At 49.6% G+C, this 22,358-nt stretch overlaps 7 protein-coding genes across 7 annotated transcripts; 2 read left to right on the forward strand and 5 right to left on the reverse strand.

The window, feature by feature from the left end:
- Window positions 1–397: 397 nt before the first annotated feature.
- Window positions 398–1,115, forward strand: F5J12DRAFT_779547 (uncharacterized protein; the record flags this gene model as incomplete). The annotated part of the gene is made up of 6 exons (XM_051742382.1): window positions 398–527; window positions 563–587; window positions 735–819; window positions 872–889; window positions 916–969; window positions 1,014–1,115. The coding sequence occupies 6 exons, from the start codon at window positions 398–400 to the stop codon at window positions 1,113–1,115; spliced, it is 414 nt and encodes a 137-aa protein (XP_051603968.1).
- A 3,471-nt stretch (window positions 1,116–4,586) lies between these two features.
- F5J12DRAFT_800051 (uncharacterized protein) lies at window positions 4,587–6,743 on the reverse strand. The gene is made up of 4 exons (XM_051744306.1): window positions 6,666–6,743; window positions 6,300–6,611; window positions 5,628–6,248; window positions 4,587–5,571 (listed from the first exon to the last, which is right to left on the reverse strand). The coding sequence occupies exons 2-4, from the start codon at window positions 6,550–6,552 to the stop codon at window positions 4,769–4,771; spliced, it is 1,677 nt and encodes a 558-aa protein (XP_051603969.1). The 5' UTR covers window positions 6,553–6,611; window positions 6,666–6,743; the 3' UTR covers window positions 4,587–4,768.
- An 875-nt stretch (window positions 6,744–7,618) lies between these two features.
- Window positions 7,619–10,961, reverse strand: F5J12DRAFT_800071 (WD40 repeat-like protein). The gene is made up of 17 exons (XM_051744307.1): window positions 10,403–10,961; window positions 10,292–10,294; window positions 10,031–10,111; window positions 9,897–9,970; window positions 9,781–9,830; window positions 9,596–9,710; window positions 9,463–9,521; window positions 9,183–9,405; window positions 9,048–9,126; window positions 8,967–8,992; window positions 8,786–8,914; window positions 8,568–8,736; window positions 8,434–8,505; window positions 8,090–8,366; window positions 7,887–8,034; window positions 7,735–7,824; window positions 7,619–7,668 (listed from the first exon to the last, which is right to left on the reverse strand). The coding sequence occupies exons 1-15, from the start codon at window positions 10,548–10,550 to the stop codon at window positions 7,902–7,904; spliced, it is 1,638 nt and encodes a 545-aa protein (XP_051603970.1). The 5' UTR covers window positions 10,551–10,961; the 3' UTR covers window positions 7,619–7,668; window positions 7,735–7,824; window positions 7,887–7,901.
- A 778-nt stretch (window positions 10,962–11,739) lies between these two features.
- F5J12DRAFT_713879 (uncharacterized protein) lies at window positions 11,740–14,328 on the reverse strand (the record flags this gene model as incomplete). The annotated part of the gene is made up of 3 exons (XM_051740862.1): window positions 11,740–13,764; window positions 13,858–14,163; window positions 14,224–14,328. The coding sequence occupies 3 exons, from the start codon at window positions 14,326–14,328 to the stop codon at window positions 11,740–11,742; spliced, it is 2,436 nt and encodes an 811-aa protein (XP_051603971.1).
- A 1,447-nt stretch (window positions 14,329–15,775) lies between these two features.
- On the reverse strand, window positions 15,776–18,069 carry F5J12DRAFT_902925 (uncharacterized protein; the record flags this gene model as incomplete). The annotated part of the gene is made up of 7 exons (XM_051748339.1): window positions 15,776–15,830; window positions 15,893–16,383; window positions 16,449–16,499; window positions 16,626–16,884; window positions 16,940–17,057; window positions 17,124–17,588; window positions 17,883–18,069. 7 exons carry the CDS (start codon window positions 18,067–18,069, stop codon window positions 15,776–15,778), a joined length of 1,626 nt encoding a protein of 541 aa, XP_051603972.1.
- Window positions 18,070–18,165: 96 nt separating this feature from the next.
- On the forward strand, window positions 18,166–20,427 carry F5J12DRAFT_953491 (uncharacterized protein; the record flags this gene model as incomplete). Its single annotated transcript, XM_051749833.1, has 8 exons — window positions 18,166–18,307; window positions 18,397–18,518; window positions 18,703–18,765; window positions 18,828–18,976; window positions 19,051–19,213; window positions 19,273–19,328; window positions 19,402–19,776; window positions 19,844–20,427. 8 exons carry the CDS (start codon window positions 18,166–18,168, stop codon window positions 20,241–20,243), a joined length of 1,470 nt encoding a protein of 489 aa, XP_051603973.1. The 3' UTR covers window positions 20,244–20,427.
- Window positions 20,324–22,319, reverse strand: F5J12DRAFT_800102 (uncharacterized protein). The gene is made up of 6 exons (XM_051744308.1): window positions 21,999–22,319; window positions 21,888–21,941; window positions 21,529–21,802; window positions 21,301–21,473; window positions 21,049–21,190; window positions 20,324–20,892 (listed from the first exon to the last, which is right to left on the reverse strand). The coding sequence occupies exons 1-6, from the start codon at window positions 22,212–22,214 to the stop codon at window positions 20,384–20,386; spliced, it is 1,368 nt and encodes a 455-aa protein (XP_051603974.1). The 5' UTR covers window positions 22,215–22,319; the 3' UTR covers window positions 20,324–20,383.
- Window positions 22,320–22,358: the final 39 nt, after the last annotated feature.

Here is a 22,358-nt window from a genome sequence, read left to right on the forward strand (position 1 = left end):
GAGGGGGTGCCAGCTTGCTAGGGATGGATGTCCTGGGTGTTATCAATCCCACTGAAGACAATGGAAATGATTTCCAGCCTCCCAGAAGTATTTCCAAAGAGATACCACTTTGTGGTCTGACCATCCTTCTACCCCCTGTAGATTTTTTTTCCAACCGCCAATTTCATTCAAATTTCACCTGGGACATCCCAATGGACATATCTATCGACTCCCAGCATTATTTCCCCCAAATTATGGTCGGGAGTTTGTAATTATAATTCCCCCAGGGGCTGTATAATAATGGTTAGTGCACTCTAAACAAGTCACAGGGTGTCCCAGTCAATGTGGACAGGGGCTTTGGTGCTTGATCAATGTTCATTGGTGTTTGTTGCTGTTTGTTGGTGTTCATTGGTGTTCAATGGGGTTCGTCCTGCTGTATGGACCTGTGGATGTCCAAATTAGGTCAATTGAGGTGGTCCGAGGGGGGACGAACACTGCTTCAAGTGATCCGGCATGCTCTGAGGAGGAGTGGTCAGATGGGAACATTGGTATGTCTTAAGATGTATTTTAGTTGTATTACCAGACATGCAGACATGCAATAGACATAGGTGAGTCAGGCAAAGATGGTTAGTACACTCAAAACAGGTCTCCAGGTGTCCCTGTCAATGTGGACAGGGGCTTTGGTTCTGGATCAATGTTCATTGGTGTTCGTCAGTGTTCGTGCTGCTGTATGGACCTGTGGATGTCCAAATTAGGTCGACTTTGGTGGTCCTAGGGGGGACAAACACCACTTCAAGGGTCCAGCATGCCATGATGGGGAGTGGTCAGACAGGATCATTGGTATGTTATATCATGTATGTAGGTTGTATTACAAGACATGCAATTGACATAGGACAGTCAGGCAAAGATGGTTAGCACACTCTAAACAAGTCACAGGGTGTCCCAGTCAATGTGGACAGGGGCTTTGGTTCTGGAACAGTGTTCTTCAGTGTGTGTTGGTGTTTGCCCTGCTGTACAGACCTAGACATGTTCAGAACAGGTCAATTGCAATTGAGCTAGGGGGGATGAACACCACGTCAAGCAGCCCAGCATGCTCCAAGGGGGAGTGGTCAGATGGGAACATCAGAATGTTATAAGATGTATTTTGGTTGTATTACCAGACATGCAATAGACCTAGGAGAGTCTGAGTCTGGGAAAAGTGATTAATGCGTTCCACACAAGTCGCAGGGTGTCCCAGTCAATGTGGACAGGGGCATCACTTCTGGAGTGATGTTCGTTGGTGTTCATTGGTGTTCGTCTGGCTGTATGGACCTGTAAATGTCCTAGCAAGGTCAATTGCAATTGATCTAGGAGGGACGAACACCACTTCAAATGGTCCAGCATGCCATGAGGGAGAGTGGTCAGACAGGAACATTGATATGTTATCTGATGTATTTTATTTGTATTACCAGACATGCAATCGACCTAGGGGAGTCTGGAAAAGCTGATTAATGCATTCCAAACAAGTAAACAAGTCCTCCAGTATGTTTACTCAGGGCCATCCATGCTGGACCGATGTTCAGAAATGTTTGCCCATGTTCATCAGTGTTTGTCATGGTGGACAGACCAGGACATGGTACTACAAGACCCATGCAACTGGGCCTGTATGGACAAACACCATTCCAAGTGGGCCAGCATGCTCCGAGGCAGGGTGGTCCAGTGGGCATACTGGTATACTATCTGATGTAGATTCTGTATTTCATTGTAATACATGCAGTAATATAGACATACAGGAATCTGGGAATGATGATCAATGTGCTTGAACCAGGTCCCAGGGTCTCCCAGCATTTGGACATGGTCTGGATAGGGGCTTTGGTAAGGGGTTGATGTTTGCTGGTGTTCATCTGTGTTGTCTGTCATTCCCCATATTGTATGGACCTGTACCTATCAACCTGAGAGCAGGGGAAGAGGTTTCCATGGTATGAACACCATTTTAAGTGGTGCAGCATGGTCTCAGCAGGGGTGGTCGGGTGGGCACACTGATAGAATATCTGATGTAATTTATTTGGATTACATGAAAGTCAATCAACCTACCAGAGGCTGCAAATGACATTCCATCTGCTCCAAAATGAGTGACAGGCTGTCACAGTCAATTTGGACAGGGGCCATGGTGCTGGCTTGATGTTTGCTGGTGTTTGCAGACAATTTCCCATTGGCAGCAGACTGACATGGGCCAAATTGTCAAGGACCATCCAACTGCAGCCTTGGTTGATCATGCAGGACTGGAAGTGGTTGGCCCAACTGTCCAGTCTGGGGCCAGTGGTTGGGAAACTTTTCTTTCTGTTTACCTGTCAGCTTTGGATCCAGTTGGATGCAACTTGGCTGAGAGGTTCAGAGGGAAAACCAGAGCCAACATCTTTGGAAGATGCCATTCAGAGTTGGACTCTGAACCAGACCTTTGTTGATGTAGATTGTGGTTCCCATTCCTGTGGAACTGAATCCCAGTGTTGCCTAGTGTAGTCTGATCAGGTAGCAACATGTTTGGCATCTTGGGATGATACCTGGCCCAAATGTGAACCCCCCTCTTCAGCTTTGCTCCATCAAAACAATTCCAGATCAATCCAGCTGTCCATACCATGTCTGTGCCACTTGAATGACATGGCAGGACCATTTGGATCACACCAGAAAGGACCCTATGTCTCATTCCCCTCCTCTTATCCTGGGGGTGCTAATCCTGTAAAGTTTAGCAAGCATGAAAGCTTGTCAGGAATGGTTTTCCTGGAGGGCCTGAAAGTCACAATGGATGATGACAATGGTTGCAGCATTTCTAGGTGTCAGAATATCCATGTAAGATATGTTACCCCCCCCTCCCCATGTTCACTCCATCAAAACAATTTCAGAGATTGATCTAGCTATCTGAATCATGTCTACCCCATGGGTATGACATTACAAGACCATCAGAATTGTGTTACAAAGGTCCCCATATTTGTTTCACCAACATACCTGATCCCCTCCTCATACCCCAGGGATGGCAATCCAGTAACATCAGGAGGGGGTGCCAGCTTGCCAGGGATGGATGTCCTGGGTGTTATCAATCCCACTGAAGACAATGGAAATGATTTCCAGCCTCCCAGAAGTATTTCCAAAGAGATACCACTTTGTGGTCTGACCATCCTTCTACCCCCTGTAGATTTTTTTTCCGACCACCAATTTCATTCAAATTTCACCTGGGACATCCCAATGGACATATCTATCAACTCCCAGCATTATTTCCCCCAAATTATGGTTGGGAGTTTGTAATTATAATTCCCCCAGGGGCTGTATAAATGCAACTGGAGACAATGGAAATGATTTCCAGCCTCCCAGAAGTATTTCCAAAGAGATACCACTTTGTGGTCTGACCATCCTTCTACCCCCTGTAGATTTTTTTTCTGACCGCCAATTTCATTCAAATTTCACCTGGGACATCCCAATGGACATATCTATCAACTCCCAGCATTATTTCCCCCAAATTATGGTCGGGAGTTTGTAATTATAATTCCCCCAGGGGCTGTATAGTCAAAAAAAGGCACAAAAAGGTCAAAAATAGTAAAGTGTTAATTTCCTGATGAATGATGAAAACAAGACATCAAATATACTGTACAAGGATAAATGAGGAAATGAGACTGGGGAAACCTACAAAGCAGCAATCAGAGTGCAGCAACAATGCTGTACAACTCTTCTAGACCAGTCCACCTTTCTGCAGGTGTTGCAAAATCCAGACAGTGGCAAAAATGGTGGTAACAATCATGGCAACCCCCTGGAAGCCAAGGCACAAAAAGATGTAAGTGTCATGTGACCAGAAATGGTAAGGGGGCAGCTCAAGGCATATGTAACAAGTGGGTGGACAAAGGATGGTAAGTACTGGGGCATCTGTCATACTTGCACTGACTCCTTGCATCAGGGCTGCACTGCAAGAGGTTGAGAGAGGTACCAGTACATTCAGGCTGTCCTTGATTAATTTCATAATACCTATTCCTATTGTACCTGTTGTTACATACATAGTTGTGGAGTGATCACATGTCTGCAAAGTAAACATTGAGATGGGGAGTACTGGACAACACCCCAAGGAAAATACAGTCTGGCCAGTTTTGTATACTGATATCTAAGCACAAAAGTTCCATAGCAATCCATAGTAAGTAAGATACTGGACAAAGTTCCACAACAATGTGACCATTCCATAGTAATAGGCAACTAGCCATAGCAAAAAGTGTTGTTGGGTGCATCTGTCCAGCCTGGACCTAGCTAGGGGACTCTGTGTATTATGGAGCACTGTGGAGAGCTCCACAGCTCAAAGTGATTTACTGATGCAGTTTTTCACTACCTTGCAACTCATCTCCAATCTATACTACTTTCATCCTCAGTATCTTTGGGAGAGAGCTCTGGTTGCCTGAAGCATCTGTAGGCCTTAAGGGTTGGTTGTAGTGAGCCATAGGGGTTATGACACATTTGGCCCATAGAATATCCCTCCATCCTTCATGCCTAGTCCATTTGATGAAGTCACCAGATCAGAGCATAACACATAGGTTTATTTATTTCACCCAGATAGCATTCCACACACATTGATATTCAGCATTTCCATCATTATGCACTTGGATTGCAGCTCTCTCTTACATAACATCCATGTTTATATAGATCACATCACAGAAATATTCCTTATGGCTCCTAGATTTCTTACCACAACCTTACTAGAATGCTAACCACAATTACAGAAAAGGGTATAGTATACTTCCTACATGGTTTTACATCTCGTGTCAGACCCAGGGTAAGCCTACTTGCTCCTCTGACTAATGATTTGTTGCAGCATCCATTCATCATCAGCTTTCAGAATGGGCATCCCATCGCGCGCACTGCCTGGCCTCTTGATGTCCACAAAATTCACATACGGTGGGTATTTCACCACATTGATTTTCCCGGCCCAATCGAAGTCGATGATCATGAACGTCGTCCTGTCTTCCCGCTTCACCATGATGTTCGTATCACGGATATCGCCATGAGCGAAGCCCGCTGCATGCAGCGTGGCCAGCTTACTCTCGATTTCGCTGAAAACCGATTCCGGGAGATTGGGCACGTCGTCCAATGTATCGTAGCCTTGAAGGTCGTCCATGACCACCATAAACCACCCACCAGGGATCGTTTCGCATCCTCGCAAGGTCGGCGCGAAACCTAATTTTGCACAGTGCTCATGAGCCTCGCGTGAATAACGCCGGACGAATTTAATACAGATCGGAACTTCAGAGCCTGACTCCCCGATTAGGGCTCCGAAAAAGATAAGCTTCCGCTCGTCCTTTCCCTGTTGCTTGTAACGGAATATTTTCTTTTTCTCAGAGCCGTCGAGAGACGTGAAATACGTGCGATATGGGAACAACATGGGGGTGGTAGCAGGCCCAGGTTGGGGACCTTCATAGTATTCCCCCAGTGATCGAACGGCGTTCCGGAATGCAGCCATGTGGCGAGCCGCGTTGATCTGACTGTCGGTATCGGTGGAATGATAGTGCAACGCCAGTGGGGTCGAAAGAACCTGCACTATAGGACGTAAATTCCACACAGCACCGGCGAAGACAATGTACGGTCCTGGGGGGAAAAGTGGTTGGATGTCAATGTTACAGTCGTCAAGCCTGAATACTGACCAAAAAGTAGGAAGAGAAAACAAGGTAAAGCAGATCCGGTTGTCTGAAGCGCCTGCTGGCTGGTTGACTCCAGATAGTATGTGACAGCCTGCATATAAGGCTCCGAAGCTGCGGCTGCTGTCTCGTTCTTGAATTCGGCAATCACGTATCGATAGTCGTTCGTGCTCATTTCACCATCCATCACATAGTCGGTTCCTTTGACTTTGACGCCCAGGTTAAAGTTGAGTCCGTAAGTTTCAAGCACCTTGTTAACCTCCTTTATTCGCACCGATTCGTCTTTATGAAGGTCCGACATCACATTTGCCAGCTTCTGAATGAATTCATTATCTTCTGCTTTCACCTCCTCAGTCTGACAGCCATCAAGGAACTGGCCGAAGACTGGATGTAAAAGCGTTGCAGGAATGGTTTCTTCGTTATTGCGAGGACGACCGCAGGGTATCCGGGTATTCAAGTTTCCTTGTAGGTTATGAAACGACGATGGTTGACCACTGCTCGATGGCGATTTTTTGGGACGGTCTCTCAGGAAGTTGTTCCGCGCCACCATAATCAAATCCCCTTCGTTAATGGGGCCCCTTGCATCCATAACTGGGCGCCTAGCCACCGCACGACGTTTATTTATCGCTATCAAAGATTGAGTTCAGTATAACTCGAAGAGGCCATAGAGCTACTTACACTCAGGGGAAGAAAGCTGGACAACAACGCAATAATTCTCGAGAACTGGACTATCCGCGAAACATTCGAATATCTTCTGTCTCCCGGTGAGAGCCGTACCACCGTCCATCTGATCAAGACTCTCCTGGACATCGTCCTCCGAGATCCTGAAGAGCTTTAAGCAAGCAGAGGGCAAATCACTGAGATTACTATGACGATCTTGGATCTGTTGTTTGAATGTCATGACGTCTTCATGCGATTGGATTCGAACCATTCCTTCCTCCGATGCATCTGCACCTCGAAAATAGTAGTAGATATTCGGGTATGGTACATCTGTAAATCAGGGATGAATGACCAGGGAAAGCCTGGATCGCAGCTGCTACGTACCTACTATGATATGGATGTGGCGCTTTGGTGGTGGTGCCGCGAACACCTCTGATATCTCATCCGAAGGATCCAAGAGTTTCCCATGCGTCGAGAGGGTGACACCATTGAGAGTCTCCTTATAGGGTCTTCGCAGGGGATCCTTGAGCTTGAATAGTCGGAGAGCTAGAGCAGGCACTTCAAGCGACGCGGATTCCTTTATAAGATCTCTGAGGGTATAGACGGTTTCAGTCCGTGAAATCGTGATAATGAAGGTGGCAGCGACGGGGGTACCTCGTACCCAGCAGCAGAGGCTGAAATCGTCGGACATGGTCGATTGAAGTTGAGAACAAGAGCGGACGCCACGGTGACCAAAAATGATGCTTATATAATACAATCAACGGAACAGCGGCCCAGTGGCATCCGTCGTAAATCATGTCCAGAATTCGCCACTGACAAGTGATAATGTAAGCTCTCATGTTCACGTTCCACGGCAGGCAAGGATCCTGTGGACTGACTGCTAAAATCGAGTGCCAAACTGCTTGCAGACAAAAAATTGTGCTGTGCACCCAAATAGTGATGCTGGGGTCTATGATATTTGTAAATTTGTTGCAGACATTTCCTGTATTCATGCATTAACGAGACATGATGTCCAAGATACACTGAATTTAGCCTGGCACTACTTTGAAATCTCTCAGCTAAAACTTGCAGATGAGCCCAGATGAGTGACTTTTCTTTGTGACATGGCCTGCATAATGAGGTGCTACCATAACAGGCAGTAAATTCCTTGTTGTATGTGCATAGAATGCATTTCATCTGCATCCACTGCAGTTTCAAAAAAAAAAGGTCTTAAAGATTGTCTATCCCAAACCATAGTGGATATGCCACCCAACCTAATCAGGGCTGTGTCAAACTCATGTTTCACATGACACAGTTCTACCTATTTCTCAGACTTAATTTGTTTGTGTCACAGGAGTGGCTGTGTAAGTCTACACCTCAGTTCACACATTTGGCCTATGCACTCTGTACACACAATCTATACACCCAGTCTACACAATCTATACACCCAGTCTACACAATCTATACACCCAGTCTACACAATCTATACACCCAGTCTACACACTCTGTACACTCTGCACATTCTGTCTACACATTTGGCCTTCATACTCTGCACACTCAGACTCTGTAGGGTCTACAAAGTAGATAATTAGCATTTGCTGGCCAGGTGATCCAGTGAATCCTTACACAGACAACCTCAAATCAAGGTGGAGAGGCTGATGGGGACCTCATGATATCAATCAACACATGATCATCCTCATCATCTTCGTCATCATCATTTTCCTTACACTGCCTCAACTCGAAAATATCCCCTTCACCTTCCTCCCCAAGAATACTGTTTCCCATGTTTGTAAGACCAATGTTGTATAACACAGGGTATCTGTACTCACTGGTCAAATAATAAGATTGTTTGACTCTCATCGTCCGATTGACCCGCATCCCCATGTAAGGTCGAGTGTGTGCCTAATAGTGCTCCCAAGAAGCGCATCTCGTCTTCAGGGCTGTATTCTGGCAACTTCCTCACCTCCAATGGTGTCAGAGAGAGATCCTGCGCGATAGCCGACGAAGGCATAGGGCTATGTAACACGATGTGACGCTCGATGCCTGATGTGACGATGTGAAGCTGTGAAGGGTGGATCGCAATCGCGTTCACGATAGAACGATGTCCTATGATGAAAGAAGGCCTCGGTAAGTTAAAGATTGAATTCTGACGAACTTCATGGATAGAATTTACCATTCAGCCGGCACAACGGGGTCGATATTTCCGAAGGTACATAACGAGTCGCCGACAATCCCTCGCAATAACCTGCAAGTCGAAGGTGAAGAAAAGGTGTCAGGTTCTGAACTTGTCGTTCACTTGGTACGCACCTACGACGTCGTGCCACTCTCGTGTATACCATTCCTCTGTAGGAATCTCCTGTCGGAGACTCGTTAATATCGTCGTCTCAGGTATCTCCCAAACGTATCCCCTGAAATCGTCAGAGCCCATTGCGTAAAGAACATCTTCGCCAATTCCGGGGCCTCCAAATGCACCTGACTGATCCTGATATCAATTTAGTCCATCAGCTGGCGTAGGGACGCCACACCTTCATTGTACACGAATTCGAATACGTCCGCTCTCCAGCAGGAACTGGATTTCCATCGGGGTTATTGCGCCCAGTACACACAGCCAGTGGATATGGATCAGAAAGAGCATATATCGTCGGATACCAGTGCTGTTCACATGACCATAAATGAACATTACGCCTCTGTGTACATAGAACATACCAGCATGGTCACCGCCAATCGACCTCCTAAAAGAAGTGCATATTAGAACGCAGACGAGCTCAGAAGGTTCCGGCCACTGACCATCACAATCGAATGTGATACTACTGCTTTCAGGGTTACTGAGATATCCCAAAGACCTCTTGGATAACTTTGTAACATACTGCCGCAGACAATAGGGATAGAGAACTTTGACCATGAATACAAATAAAGACATACCGTCTGCACAATACCCTCATTGGACCTAGTCGACAGCGGTCCGAACGCCATTCTCGTGTCACGAAGACACACCTGCCCATGTGAGTCGCTCGTCGCGAAGATATGTTCCATGACAGGATGTGCTTGTACGCCTGTAAACTCGGTAGTATGTTGATATATTCCTTGTGCGCTCGACGACCTCCTATCGGCACGTGCATCATGAAGAATGATCCTTCCATCTTCGCTGGTCGAAATGAGTTGTCAGATACACGAACTTTATCTGAGCACGATCGAGGTTTACCCAGCACTGAAGAAGAGTTCTTCATGGTGGGGGTGAGCACTGACGGAACGCACGCTGTCCTGAGTTCGATTGGACCCGTCATCAAAAAGTAACACGTCAACGAGATGGGAATGAACAAAATCGTTGGACACACATCATGTCGCCTATACACGCTCAGCGCAGGCAACGGCCTCTCTGGGGCCCATTGTACGCCAGGCGAAACCAGTCTCGATACGTCATACCTTAGTACTAGATTATCTGCACCTCCACTAGATCCGAAGAGAATGGGACGTATCAGCGCACACTCGATGAAACATGTCTGCGAGTCGTATCACGAACCTTATCAGATATTGATTCGAAGCTGAGAAATCAAGGGATAACACATTTCCCTACCAGGCAGCATGAAGAAAGGGGGGTGTTATTTTTATATCCAGAGAAAGAACGGGAAAACGTACCGCTGGACCAGAGTAGCATCCCGAAGGAGATCTCACATCCTCCTGATTGAAATCCCACAGGAGAATACGAAAATCTAATCGTTAAGTACAGTCCATTGCGCAAAGACAGTAGGAAGAGGAGAGAATGGACGTACCATCCCCAGCACTGGCTAACCATCTGCCACCTTTACGAGAGAACATGAGATAATTAACACATGAGACGTGCGCCGTTAGTTGTCTACAAGAAACGGTCAGTAGCGTCATCGACGATCACGAATCATGCGCAATCAAAGGTTTTTCTATGGCCGAAACGGAAACCAGTGAATGCCATAGCTAAGGATAAACAGCGGTGATACCCAGCATACCCAGGAATTTCTCTCTACCGCACACACCCACCCAGCCGCCTGACATCACCATTCAGATAACCCGACCCACCCACACAAACAAAACGAAAAGCAAGCAAACAGATCCACACGTACACAATAACTCACGAACACAACGGCACGCCCCAAGACAAAATACTCACCTTGAATAAGGAAAACCCTGCGCACACGCTCGGTAGAACATCTCTCTTCTCGTCCGCTCTATCATATTCGAAGCTAGGCTGTCAGAGTATATGCGTCCCGTCGTCGATCGCCTGCGGCGATGCGGATGGGTGGGTTGAGTGGGGTCCATTTTGGTTGATGAGGGCCGTGCGAGGTACGGTGTGTGTAATATGAGAGCGTGATAGGGCGTGATTGCATACGTATAAAGGGCAGAATATGCAATGATGCAGATAGAAATCGGACTAGAGCGTGGTTGGGCGACCGGTCGTTTCTCAGGTCTGTCACGCGAACCGTAGCGTACTCGGGGTTGGTCTCAATACTACGTGGCTGGTGACGTAGAGTCCAGGCAGGTAACGGAACGCGACGTGACGAAGCCTGGGATACGGTGTCTCTCAGCGTAAGCTGGGATCCAAGAAGCCCGGAATGTGCTAAGGCCTGCCACGACTCATTCGAGTTCAGTCCGTAGCTACACCTAGAACAGGCAGCAAACAATTCTGAAGGCAGTACTTCAGGATTTATTGATTTATGAAGTATCAACTAGAGTCGCCGAAATGAATCAGTCCCGACTCCCCACGCATCGCGCCCAACAAAATACCGAGCTGTGCTACTAGTACTGAGTAAGTAACGACCCTGTCGGTCTAAGGCCTAATCAATGACTTGGATAGCATATCAGATCGTTAGGTCGCCCGTCCCTATGGACGTACGCCTTTGATATGTACCAGTGTCAGACTACATTCTCCCCTCCTGGGCATATACAAAAAAAAAAAAACATCCGATCTGAACGACACAATACTCATTACCAAGCACGTATACATAAATCTATCTGGGTAGTCATATCATAAACGCCTAGTAAATACGTGGCTCGCCCTTCGAAGAGGTAACTAGCCAGTCTAGTGCATTGTGCGTGTTGCGAATTGGGAAGTGTGACGTGATCATCGTGAACTCCAGCGTCTCGAGAGGACAAAAAAATGGGAGGGAAGTGATGAGTTCCGAGAAACGTCGAAAGGAAAACGGTGTGGTAACGAGAAACGGGGGATCGTATCGTGCCAAAAATAACGACGGGAATGAGGTGGGTAATGAGACTGGCGGTGCACACACACGCAATGCTGTGGGAAGGTACTAAGAGGGGTTGACGTCCAACCAACCGAACGAACGAAAAAGGGGGAAAGTATCTAAGAGTATGAAGTGACAAGAAATAGATATGTGAAAGAGCTGGTGCGATAGGGATGCGGGGGGAAGGTAGTATGGGACGAACGAAAGCATGCGTCGATGTTAGTATCTTCAGTTGAATGCCAGATCAGCAAATGAGCAGGGGGTCATCACTTCTCCCCTCTCGCAACAGCCTCGATTTCCTTGAATCCCGGCAACGCTATTTTTTCCTTTTCAACCGCAACTCCTCTTCCACTCCTATCCCTCTTCCTACTCATAACGACGCCCTCACCTTCCATATTCGCATCTTGGTCTTCATTCCCATCCTCATCATCACTACTCTCCCCATCACCCATCGACACCGATTTTGGGGACGTCGTCCTCAAACGCAAAGGTGGAAGTGTAATCGGTGGAGATGGAGCCCTCGACGGGGGAACGGAGGCAGAACCAAGGGTCCCGAATCCATAACCTTGGCCGTAAGAGTGTGTCGCTTGTGGAGTGACAATTCCACCTGGGGACGAGCCGGAACGTACGGGGCCGGCGTGCGGATGAGGACAGGGAACTGGCCAAGATGGGTTTCGTTGCGGAATGCTGGTGCCGTTATGGTTGCTCCCACCACCACCGGAAATCGAGTTGGAATGGATAGGTGTCATTCCAAACGCCGAACGAACCGAATGTGCCAGATAATGGTGATGATGATATGTACCGTGTACCTGCGAGGGCACTTGGGTCTGTGACAGCTGCGCTTGCGGTGGGTATTTCCCATTCGTATACTGCCCGGATCGCGGCGAATGGTGCGGAGACCCAGATCTCGAAACAGATGGACTCTGTGTCGGCACGCCAATCTCAAATGTTGGTCTCCCTATTCCCATAGTCGACCTCGCCATAGGATACACCGAGCTTCCCGGACTGCTGCCACTACTGCAACTACTTGGGCCGCTCGACAGCTGTGGCGTAGGTGCTGCTCCGGTACCTGCACCGGCCATCTTCCTATCCGCATCTTTCCTATTTGCTTGGGAAGCAGCGAGGGATAACTGTCCCGGGTACGTGTGCACATGTGGAATTGTTGACATGCTGTACGGGATATCACCAAAACTCTTGTTCCGAGATCCAGGGCCGAACATTCCAACTCCAGCACTCGCACCTGAGCCTGCAGCTACGCGAGAACGAGGCGGACTTCCGACAATACTGGACCCTCGATCGCGTTGTCTCATTGCGGACAACCCATGTAAATGGCCATGAAAAGAGCCGTCCACAGGGCTCATTGACCCCTCTCCACTCTTTCCATACCCATTCGTGGAACATGCGGGCGGAAGTAGGATAGGCGACGGCGCACGAGACGGATTCGCAGAATGCAGATTGAGTGTCCGGAATGGACCAAGGAACGGGCTCGTCGAAGGGGTAAATGTAAACTCGGGTTTCGAGGCGGACCGTGATCGCGGGGAGAGTTCATTGCCTGTGCCAGTGGGTCCAGCGCTAGAGTTCGAATTGGCGATGGGACGTGTACGTGGATAGGAAGTGAGATGGGCAGGATGGGTGGAGTAACGATGCGAGGGAGGGATAGAGTCCGAGTCGGAGCTAAGTGGAGAAGGTGAGTCTTCGTGTGTAGAAAGATGCCGAGAGACGAGGGTGCTGTTCCGAACTTGATCAGGGGTGGTACTTGACGACGAGGTGGTCGTCGACGCTGGCATTTCCATGCAAGTTCCAGCCGGGGGTTGTCCCGTTGACGTGTTACGCGTCACCGGGGTCATCTGCCACGCAGGACCACTCAGCCTACGCTGAACGCGCGCCGCTTTATCCATCATTCTACTGGTTTCATCATCATCTTGCCACGTCCTCCTCGGATGGCAAGTAGTTCCAAGCGAAACACCGTCGACAGGTTTGAGGGATGCGGCGGTGTGATAAGGGGTCGATACAGGACTGGTGGTCGCACTTTTGCTAGGTCGACCACGAATATAAATCACATCACTGGTTCGGGCTTCGTATTCGGCACGACGAAGTGCTTCTGCATGGCGAGCTTCGTATTCTGCGCGCCGGAGTGCTTCTTCACGTTCTAGGGCGTAGAGTTCGTCCATGGCAACGCTCGAGAGAGTTGAGAAGGGCGATGGATTAGGAAGCGGGAGATGGGACTGGGAACGACGATGGGATACTGCATCGTATGACCCGATAGAGGTAGGTCGTGCATAGGCTTCACCCTACGGTGTAAGTATTGTATTGTATTGTATGGATAAGAGAGGAAGAATGATTACATAAGTGAGTAACCCATATGATGGGTGGGTCCGACGTACCTCATCGTCGCTGTTTGCTCTACTTTTCGCCTTCTTCTTGACCCGGACGGTGGTATCGTCGATACGGGATTCAGATCCTATCAGGGAGTGGAGGCTGATAGCGGATTCGAGGCTGTCTGTGGTTGTGGTAGTGGAATGTTCTGATTTGAGTTTTCTACCTTTGGTACCGGGTCCTGTCCCATTAGCGTCGCTGTTGTGAATACGGGAGTGACGGGTGAGTTCGTCGGAGCGGGAGAATCGTTTCTCGCAGCCAGGATGGGTGCACACGAACGGTTTCTCTCCCGTGTGCGTACGGATGTGCCGCGTCTGGGAGTGAGGAGGCGTGGTGGGTGATTAGAGTGAGGGAAGCAGACGCGTGGCACGCACCTGATGTTCTAGTCTGCTGAAAGCACGACCGCAGAGTGGATAAGGACATTTGTAAGGACGAGGAGCAGTCTTGTCTTGTAGGGGACCGGGATGGGGATTATCCATGGGGGGATTGAATGCGAAGGAGGAGTGGGGGAGTGTGAATGGGGTAGATATAAGGTTGAGGAAGCGGATGATAGTAAAGGTATGTCTAAGAGGGGTGTTCTAGAGGCGAAGATGGGGATTATCAAATAAGAACGATGATGGACGAGACGGCGTGTAGTGGGACGGAGTCGTGTCGTGGTTGTTGTTTTTTTTTTTTTTTCTTTCTTTCTTTTTTCCTTTCTTTTTTAGTAATAGACACGGACGGGCGTGGAGGCTGGAATGCAGCAGACAGGAGGCAGACGTGTGCAGTTGGCAGTACTAGTGAGTCAGGCCTTCAGGGCACGGCAACGTGGGGTTAGAGGAGAACGTGGGGAAGACACAAAAAGGGAACAAGCTGGCTCAGCAGGTACTAATAGGTAGGCTGTGCATGTGCTTAGTATTTACTTACCCTTTAGACGCCCCCCCTCGGGTCCAACTCGACCGTCACACTTGGCAGACAGGTGGTATCGTCCTTGTTCGCTGGCTGATCGCGCACCGGACCGGTCATATTGTCAATTGGGGGGAGATGTGCCATTACATAATACACCCTACTAACTTTACATTCCCCGCATCCAATTCCACTCCCCTCCCCATCAACGTGTATGGCTCATGTCTCTCTCTTCTCAAAGGATGATCACACGTTCCTACCCACACCTCGGAACCTGTCGGATCTCCTCACCTCCGTCTATCCATTTGTTCTGAGACCCCCTCTTAAAACAGTTCATGTCATCACGGGATATCTCGGAATGATGCTACATGTCGCGATCTGAGTCAACAGTTTAGTAGTGTGTAGTCGAGCGATCATTATCATATCGACCTACAGCACAGTTCTAGCCCCTGGCCCATTCCCGCGGAGGTCAGTGGCCAGACTACTGTCCCCTTCCACGTCACCGACAGTCCCCCCCCCACGGCGGTAGCTCACGTCATGTGCTCACCTCTCGCACTCCCCAGCGGGTATGGAGGCCTAGCGCGACACGCGAACCTATGCAGTTCATCTTCCCACTATAAAATACGATTTACCAATCATCGTTGTCCATCCTATCTCCCATTTCATATTCATATTCGTCGAAGCTCACCATACATGATCGAGGGTCGGTTCATGTATACATACATATAACTAGGTTCATACGAATGCAATCGAATTGAAGAAGACGACACTCGGTATTTATACACGCAGACTCACTATCAGCACTTTGCACGCCTTCGTGTCTTCCTGAGATAGCGTGCATCCCTTCACCTCACAATGCATATGTCTGTTATCGTTCCACTCACCTGGTCGAGAACATCAACATCTTCTCTTCTAGGCGACAGATCGTATCTTCAGAAATTCATTGCTGCCTGCGAGATAACGCAGCGCGTGTTTTATGCGATAAGCATCGAAACAACTAGACCGTATACGTGAACAATAAACAAACAAAAAAACGCCCATTCATCTTCGTCTCGTTCTCGTTGTCTGGAATTTCGACGTTTCCCTCCGCAATCGTCTAGATACCCAAAACAAATCAGTACCCACCCACCACCGAAATAACACACGTAAGAAACGCACCGACTCGCCCTTTCTCTCTCAATCTCCCTCTTCTCTACTTCTTCTGCTGTCAACTCCTCAAACCGCGTTCTGAACTCCTCGGCTTCGGACCACTCCCTCCACACACTCCGCAATGTCTTGGGTCCCCTATTCTCTCTCGGCGTTCGACCCCACGCAAGCCCCAGCCCAGTCTTGTCCTTGAGTACGCCACCGCCACTGCCACCGCCAACAGCGGTCCTCCGTTCCGCGTCCTCACTTCCTCCGCCACCTGCCAAAGCACCCCGTCCCACAACAGACTCCCTATAGTCACCCCCAATAACCCCCCATTCAATCGCATCCCTCTTATGCTTGATAAGTTCCTCGTGGACAGCGTGTGCAATCAACGGAATTGCTTCTCCAGCCAATCCGAGTTCCGCACAGAGCTGTTTTGAGAAATCTTCCGGTGTCAGTGGCGATAAGAGGTCCCATTCGATATGGTCCATTAAGTGGTGGGTTGCGATTTGGACGTCAATCTGTAGGTTGAGACGGGTGGTGTTTGAGTGTTGACGATGAACAAACGAGCGAAGCGCAAACCTACGCTCAGAATGACACGACACTCTGGAATTTCTCCGCCGTTTTCGGGAGAGGGCTCTTCCCAGTTTGGGTAATTCTTCTCCCCCCCTACTTGATCCCTTCCATCCCATGTATTCCCATCTGCATACCCGTACCGACATCCAAACTCAAACCCAACGTCACACCCATACCACCCCTCCACCCCCAAGTCCAAAGATGCAACCCCCTCGTGTTCCTCTAACTGTGCTCTAATCTGATTCGCCACTGTCTCCACCCAAGGCACAACCGGTAACTCCAAATCCGCACAAAATATCTTCGCAAATATTTCCGGTTTCACCAGTGGTTCGCACAGGTTCCACACGAAGCAGTCACGGATGCGGTGAGTGTCGGTGTCAAATTCGACGCGGATAGGGACGAGAGAGGTGCGGGTTTGGGCGTGTGTGAGGAGAGTATCGAGGGAGCTGCGAAGTAGGGAGAGGGTAGCTTGAGTTGGCACATGCAGGAAAGATAACTTACGGATACTCATATGCTGTTGGCCCTACGGGCCTCGCCTTGATAAACTTGGAAGGGGGAATCATCCCCAAATAACTTTGATCCAATTCCACCTTTTCTGTCGTCCCCATCCCTACCGTTGCTGTCGCCGCCGTCGTCGTCATGGTGCTGGTTATCCCCAGTGTCGAAGGCACACCACCTCTCCCACCCTGTGTTGTCGCCGACGCCCCATTCCCTGAATAAAATACTCCCATTCCATTGCTCATACCTGCACCCATCCTTGCTGCCGCTCTCGACTGTCTCACAGCCGTCCTCGTCCCACCGGACGCCACGAAATCTGAATCATCAGAGTCCAACGCACCGGCATCTGGAAATTCATCCCCAGATCCTGGATCAGCGTAGTTCACCATTCCAGTGCGACGCGTTGACGCACGGGCCGCCAGTGCAGTGGTAGTGGTGGCGGCGGCGGCGGTGGATGTGGATGCAGAAGTGCCCGAGAGGATGGGCTGCATGAGAAGGGTTGTACCCGTGCGTAAACGGGACGCGTAGGTCGAATGGAAGGCCTGGAGAGTTACGGGGAGAGGATGCTTAGGGGGATTCGGAGGGCCGGTTGGTGGCACCGGGGCCGGGAGGGGCAAAGCAGTTGGGGCGGCGGGGCCGGGCATAGAGGATCCTGATGCTCCACTTACGCCCACGCCAACAACCGAGCCTGGGACAGGGACGGGATGGTGTGCGTACAGCGCCGGCGGTGCTGCGAAGGGAGGTGGTGCGGGCACCGAGGCAGGTGCGACGGGTACAGTTTTGGTGCGGCCTCTGCCGCGCGTGGATCCTCTTGGCGTTGTTGACGTCGACCATGTATGTATGTTTTTAAGGTAAGCTGGGCAATAGTGTTAGTGTTCGTTCCGGGTGCGGATCCCGCCATCCATTCGAATTGGAAAACAAAGAAAGACACAGAAAATACGCTCACCTTTGGCAGCTGGGGTACTCGGAGTCTGACTCGAGCTCGCATGTGCGGGCTGATAATGTTGATATTGCGTATTGGCCGCATTAGACAGTTGGGTGATGGTTTGGCGGAGTTGGGCATCGGTCAGACTCGTCATGTTGGTAGTTGGGTAGGGCGTCGTCGACGGCTGCGGCTTTGGCGTGTCCGTCATAATTATTGGTGTGTCCTCGTCGCAGTCTGTGTCGACACAGACGGGATAGCAGCGAACACGGGGGATTATGTAATCTTATTACTGTTGACTGCCACCATGCTCTCGGTGGTGCTCAGACAGACATGGGCCTGCAGCATCACACGAACGCCCCCACATGTAAGACTGAGACTGGGACCGAGGCACTCGAGTACATCAACCTCCGGCCCAAATTATGATCTCATCCAATTGTTAACGCGGTGTAAGTTCGTTCGCGTTCTCGTTACTGCCGTTGGACTTATTTCAATTCATCACGATTCCTTTCCCCCTCCTCCTCCTTCCCATGCGCAGACAAGGCGGAGGCGGAAGCAAGCGACGCAAGGAACCCGTACAAAGTGCGCGCGTACGAGCGTGCTATCAAGGTCGTCGCCGGGATGGACGAACCTGTTCGATCAGGCGGACAAGTGAAAAGGGTGAGTTCATGCTATCTCGTTCACTTCCTTGCTGCTCGTCTCTTTTGGCACGTGCGTTCGAGCGTGATTGCACACGTTCGTCAAGAAGGGCTGCGTGTGTAGGCGCATGAACGTGAGGACGAATGGAACTGGACGCTGCATGTGAAACAATGCTGATGATGATCATGATGTACCCTGTGCGTAGCTAGGCGGAGTAGGCGACCGCATTGCAAAGCGTATCGATGCTTTCATTGCGAACGTGTCATATGTGCGCCTTTCATTTTTCATCTCATTCTATTCCCCTCATGCAATAGGGGGGCCGGGTTTCAGGTCCCCACGAACACCACACAAAAGACCCAACGATCACACACATCCGCGGTCGCCGACAACGGCTCAGATGATGGGAAGGACGGGCACAAAGACAAAGGTGCACGCAGTCAATATGTCATACACGCTCTTCAACTCGTCCCCGGTATTGGGTATGTGCCACCACCTCATTCGTCTCTCTCATCTCGAAGTACTGCTAATCTCCGGGACTGCACCCGTCATGCAGGAGAACACGCGCTGAGACGCTCTACCATGCAGGGTGCACATCCCTCTCTGACCTGATCAAGCCGGAATTTTTCGACTTGCTAACCCCTGCACAGCAGATCTGTGCACGGTTCGCTGGCTGCATGAATTCGACGGTAACGCTTAAAGAGGCCGAGTCTGTGCACGTGCGTATGTTATGCGTGTAATCTTGTCACCAGGTTGCCTTAGCTTTTCTGGTGAGTAGAAATTCGTATCCGAGAATATATCAAACAAGTATGAGGTCATTTTGGTTGGCGACCAGTAAGTCAAGCCTCGCTTCCTTATCAACGTTTCGGACCATCAAGTCGTCTCACGCTACACGTCCTGACACCAGCCGTCGCAACCAACCCTCCTCAAACGACGTCACTCTCCTCATCGTACACCCCTTCGAGCCAGCGTTGAAACCACCCAAAGATTCATACGACTCTGCCCAAAAACCCCCAAAGCCCAGATCCACTCAATTCTATGCCGTAGGCGACACCTTCGTCCATTTCTCTCAAAACGTGCACAGCACAGCACTCTTTCTGGACGTGGTTTCGCCCCTTGAAAGTAGGGGATTAATAGTTGCAAACATTTCGGGAGGTCCACAAAGGTGGAGAGGTATCGTGCGAATTCCGGAATGTGTGGAAGGTGGAGAGTGGGAGGGACGTGCAGAGCGGTTGAGCCAGATCAGGGATCAGCAGGGAGATTATAGAAGGCTGGGAATCTTGTACGTGGTCGTTCCAACCTCTCGTTTCTCCTTCCTCTTCACTCTAACATCAACCGCACGAGGACAGTTTCGTACCGAAACAATGTCAGGGCGCTGCACGTATTGTCTTAACAGGAGACATCGAATTTCTTCGGGATGTCAATTCCCGAGCGCACCGGCTCGGCTTACGATTTGACGAGTATGGCTTGTGGAAATGGATCGAGGGCGAGGGAAAGTGGGAATTTTTGTATGGGGAGAGCGAGGAAGTGATCTTCCGCGAGCTTGGCATGGACTATGTCCATCCTGCAAGACGAAATTTTACATTTCTGTCGGGAGAGCGGCCGAGAGGCCGACCGAAGAAGAACAGCGTAGATGATCAGAGTACAGATTCGGCAGGTAACCACCGAAGTGGGGTGGATCTAGTAGAGACTGCTCAACCCGGGAGAAGGAAGAGAGGCCGACCGAGGAAAGTACCACTGCAGGAGTGAATGCCGGTGACTTCTGCTACTTCTCCAGCATGGATAACACCTAGCCCCGCATTGATACGCATTACATATCAAATCATTCTACCATAATACGTCTGTTCCAAGTTGGATCCTTTCTCATACACCTCGGAGTGAGTATTCTATCAGTACCAAATACTTCTCGTACGGTGGACTGGGACCATATCTGCCGTATCTACACCCTCTATCCGCTCTTCGCCCCGTTCTATCTTTTTTGCTAAATCCCAAAGGTAAAAATCAATGAGTACACTGCTGACTTCTTCATCGTGTTGGCCGGTGCCAATGGCGTCATCACAACCAGCTTCACCGGACCCCTGGTGTGACTTCTCTCGCAAACATATAATTTCGTTCCTTACTCTTTCAACAGCGACAATGCTTGCCGCTCGCAAACTGATCTCCTCTCTACACCCCGACGTGAGGTACGTCCCTGCTCGTAACTTGTGTGCGAGAGAATCTGGGTACTCCAAGATCCGCAAATGATGCAAGATCTGGGGAACGCGATAGTCTGCGAACATTGAGAGTGTAGTGATGGCGGGACCATTGGGGAAAATGGGGTGTTGGTAAGTAGAATTTTCGGGGTAGAATGCTGCCCATGTTTCTGCCACCAGAATTTGGGCACGTTTCCAGAAGAGGACTGATTTCCGGAGATGTCAACCAGCCACCCAATAGCCAACCAGCGACCGACCCAACGAGAATGGAAGTCAGAGCGGAAATGAAGTCGGAAGTGAAGTGTGAAATGGGAAGTGATAGGTGAGTGACAGAGAATACATAAGGGGATTGAATGGTATACCTTTGCGACCATTGAGCCATTGCTCATCCCTGAAAGAAGGGAAGGTGTGAGTGACCATCTCAGCGAGGTCAAGGGCTGTTCCTTGACCATATTTTCGGTTATGGAAGGATGCGAGGAAGCCAAGGTATGATCCATTGAAATTCTACGCGATCGACAGACCGTAGGTTTTGGTTCATGCCACAGGCGTATGACAAGAGGAAGTCGTATGAGCACCAGTGAGGCGACCGATCGAAATGACTGGTGTTGACTTACGTTGCATAATATGGACCCCACCTCACGCATGATTGCGATGCGTTCTTGGAGGAGTGGGATCGATTCTCTACATTGTGTGGAAGCTCGAAAGACGTAGGCTATGAGTGAATCTGGGCAAAGGCCCTCGGAGGAGTAAAAAGCAGGGTCCGTAATAGGAATGTTTTCCTCCAGCGCTAACATCGTTATAATGATAGCAGTCGGATGAACCAAGCTTGACTAGGAACGTACCTCTATTCACAGCAGCGACCAAACTCCAATAGCCGGTATGCACGACTCTTTCCTCCATACCCCATCCTTTGCGCCATTCGACGCCATACCGTTCGGCTGTACCCTCCCTTTCGGACCAGAAGCTAAAGTTAAGCGCCGAAATGATAAATATCCAGTTTAGGCATTGCCTCGTAAGGGGATCCGAAGGGGAGTAGGGTTTTGGTGGGCATACGTGCAGTGGCTGGGTTCGCCACGTGCGCGGAGTGTATTGTTCTGCGGCAATTTTGTAGGAGATCTAGGAGTTAGAATCATGTTCAGTCAGTGTTTGGGCGTCTACACGCTGCTTCTTACGGAATAGATGAAGACGGGACGGGACGTACGTAGGCTGCGGCGCGTTTTATGCCCTCCGGGTTGACGCGAACGACGTTGGTTTCCTACCGAGGTATGGGAAAAACGAAGGATAAGGCAAAGAAATGATCTGGATCACGTACAACCATCGCAAACTCAGCACTGAAAATGACGGGGCTCGTCGACAGTGGCTGCGTTGGCTCCAAGAGAATTATCGAACTCGATGCTTTGCCCCTGGGGTAATATTTGCGAAGTAGAGAGTTGGTAATTGCAGTAGAGAGTGTCACAGACAACATCGCGACCGCATCTTGAAAAAGTCTTCGCAAGATTTTATCGACTGTCTTCACTGCTTGGTACATGTACTTGCGTGGATGTTATCGTCAAGGACGCCTCGCTTTTTTTTACAGTAAATATTTTCCCCTGGTGACGAAGGGGTTATAACTTGAATAGGCATTCAATACTTTGGCTTTAACCTTCTCACGTGCTCGAGGAGTCCAGCCGCT

The sequence above is a fragment of the Pisolithus orientalis genome (assembly GCF_024613125.1).
Source record: "Pisolithus orientalis strain OTSU chromosome Unknown F5J12scaffold_3, whole genome shotgun sequence".
Lineage (NCBI taxonomy): Eukaryota > Fungi > Basidiomycota > Agaricomycetes > Boletales > Pisolithaceae > Pisolithus > Pisolithus orientalis.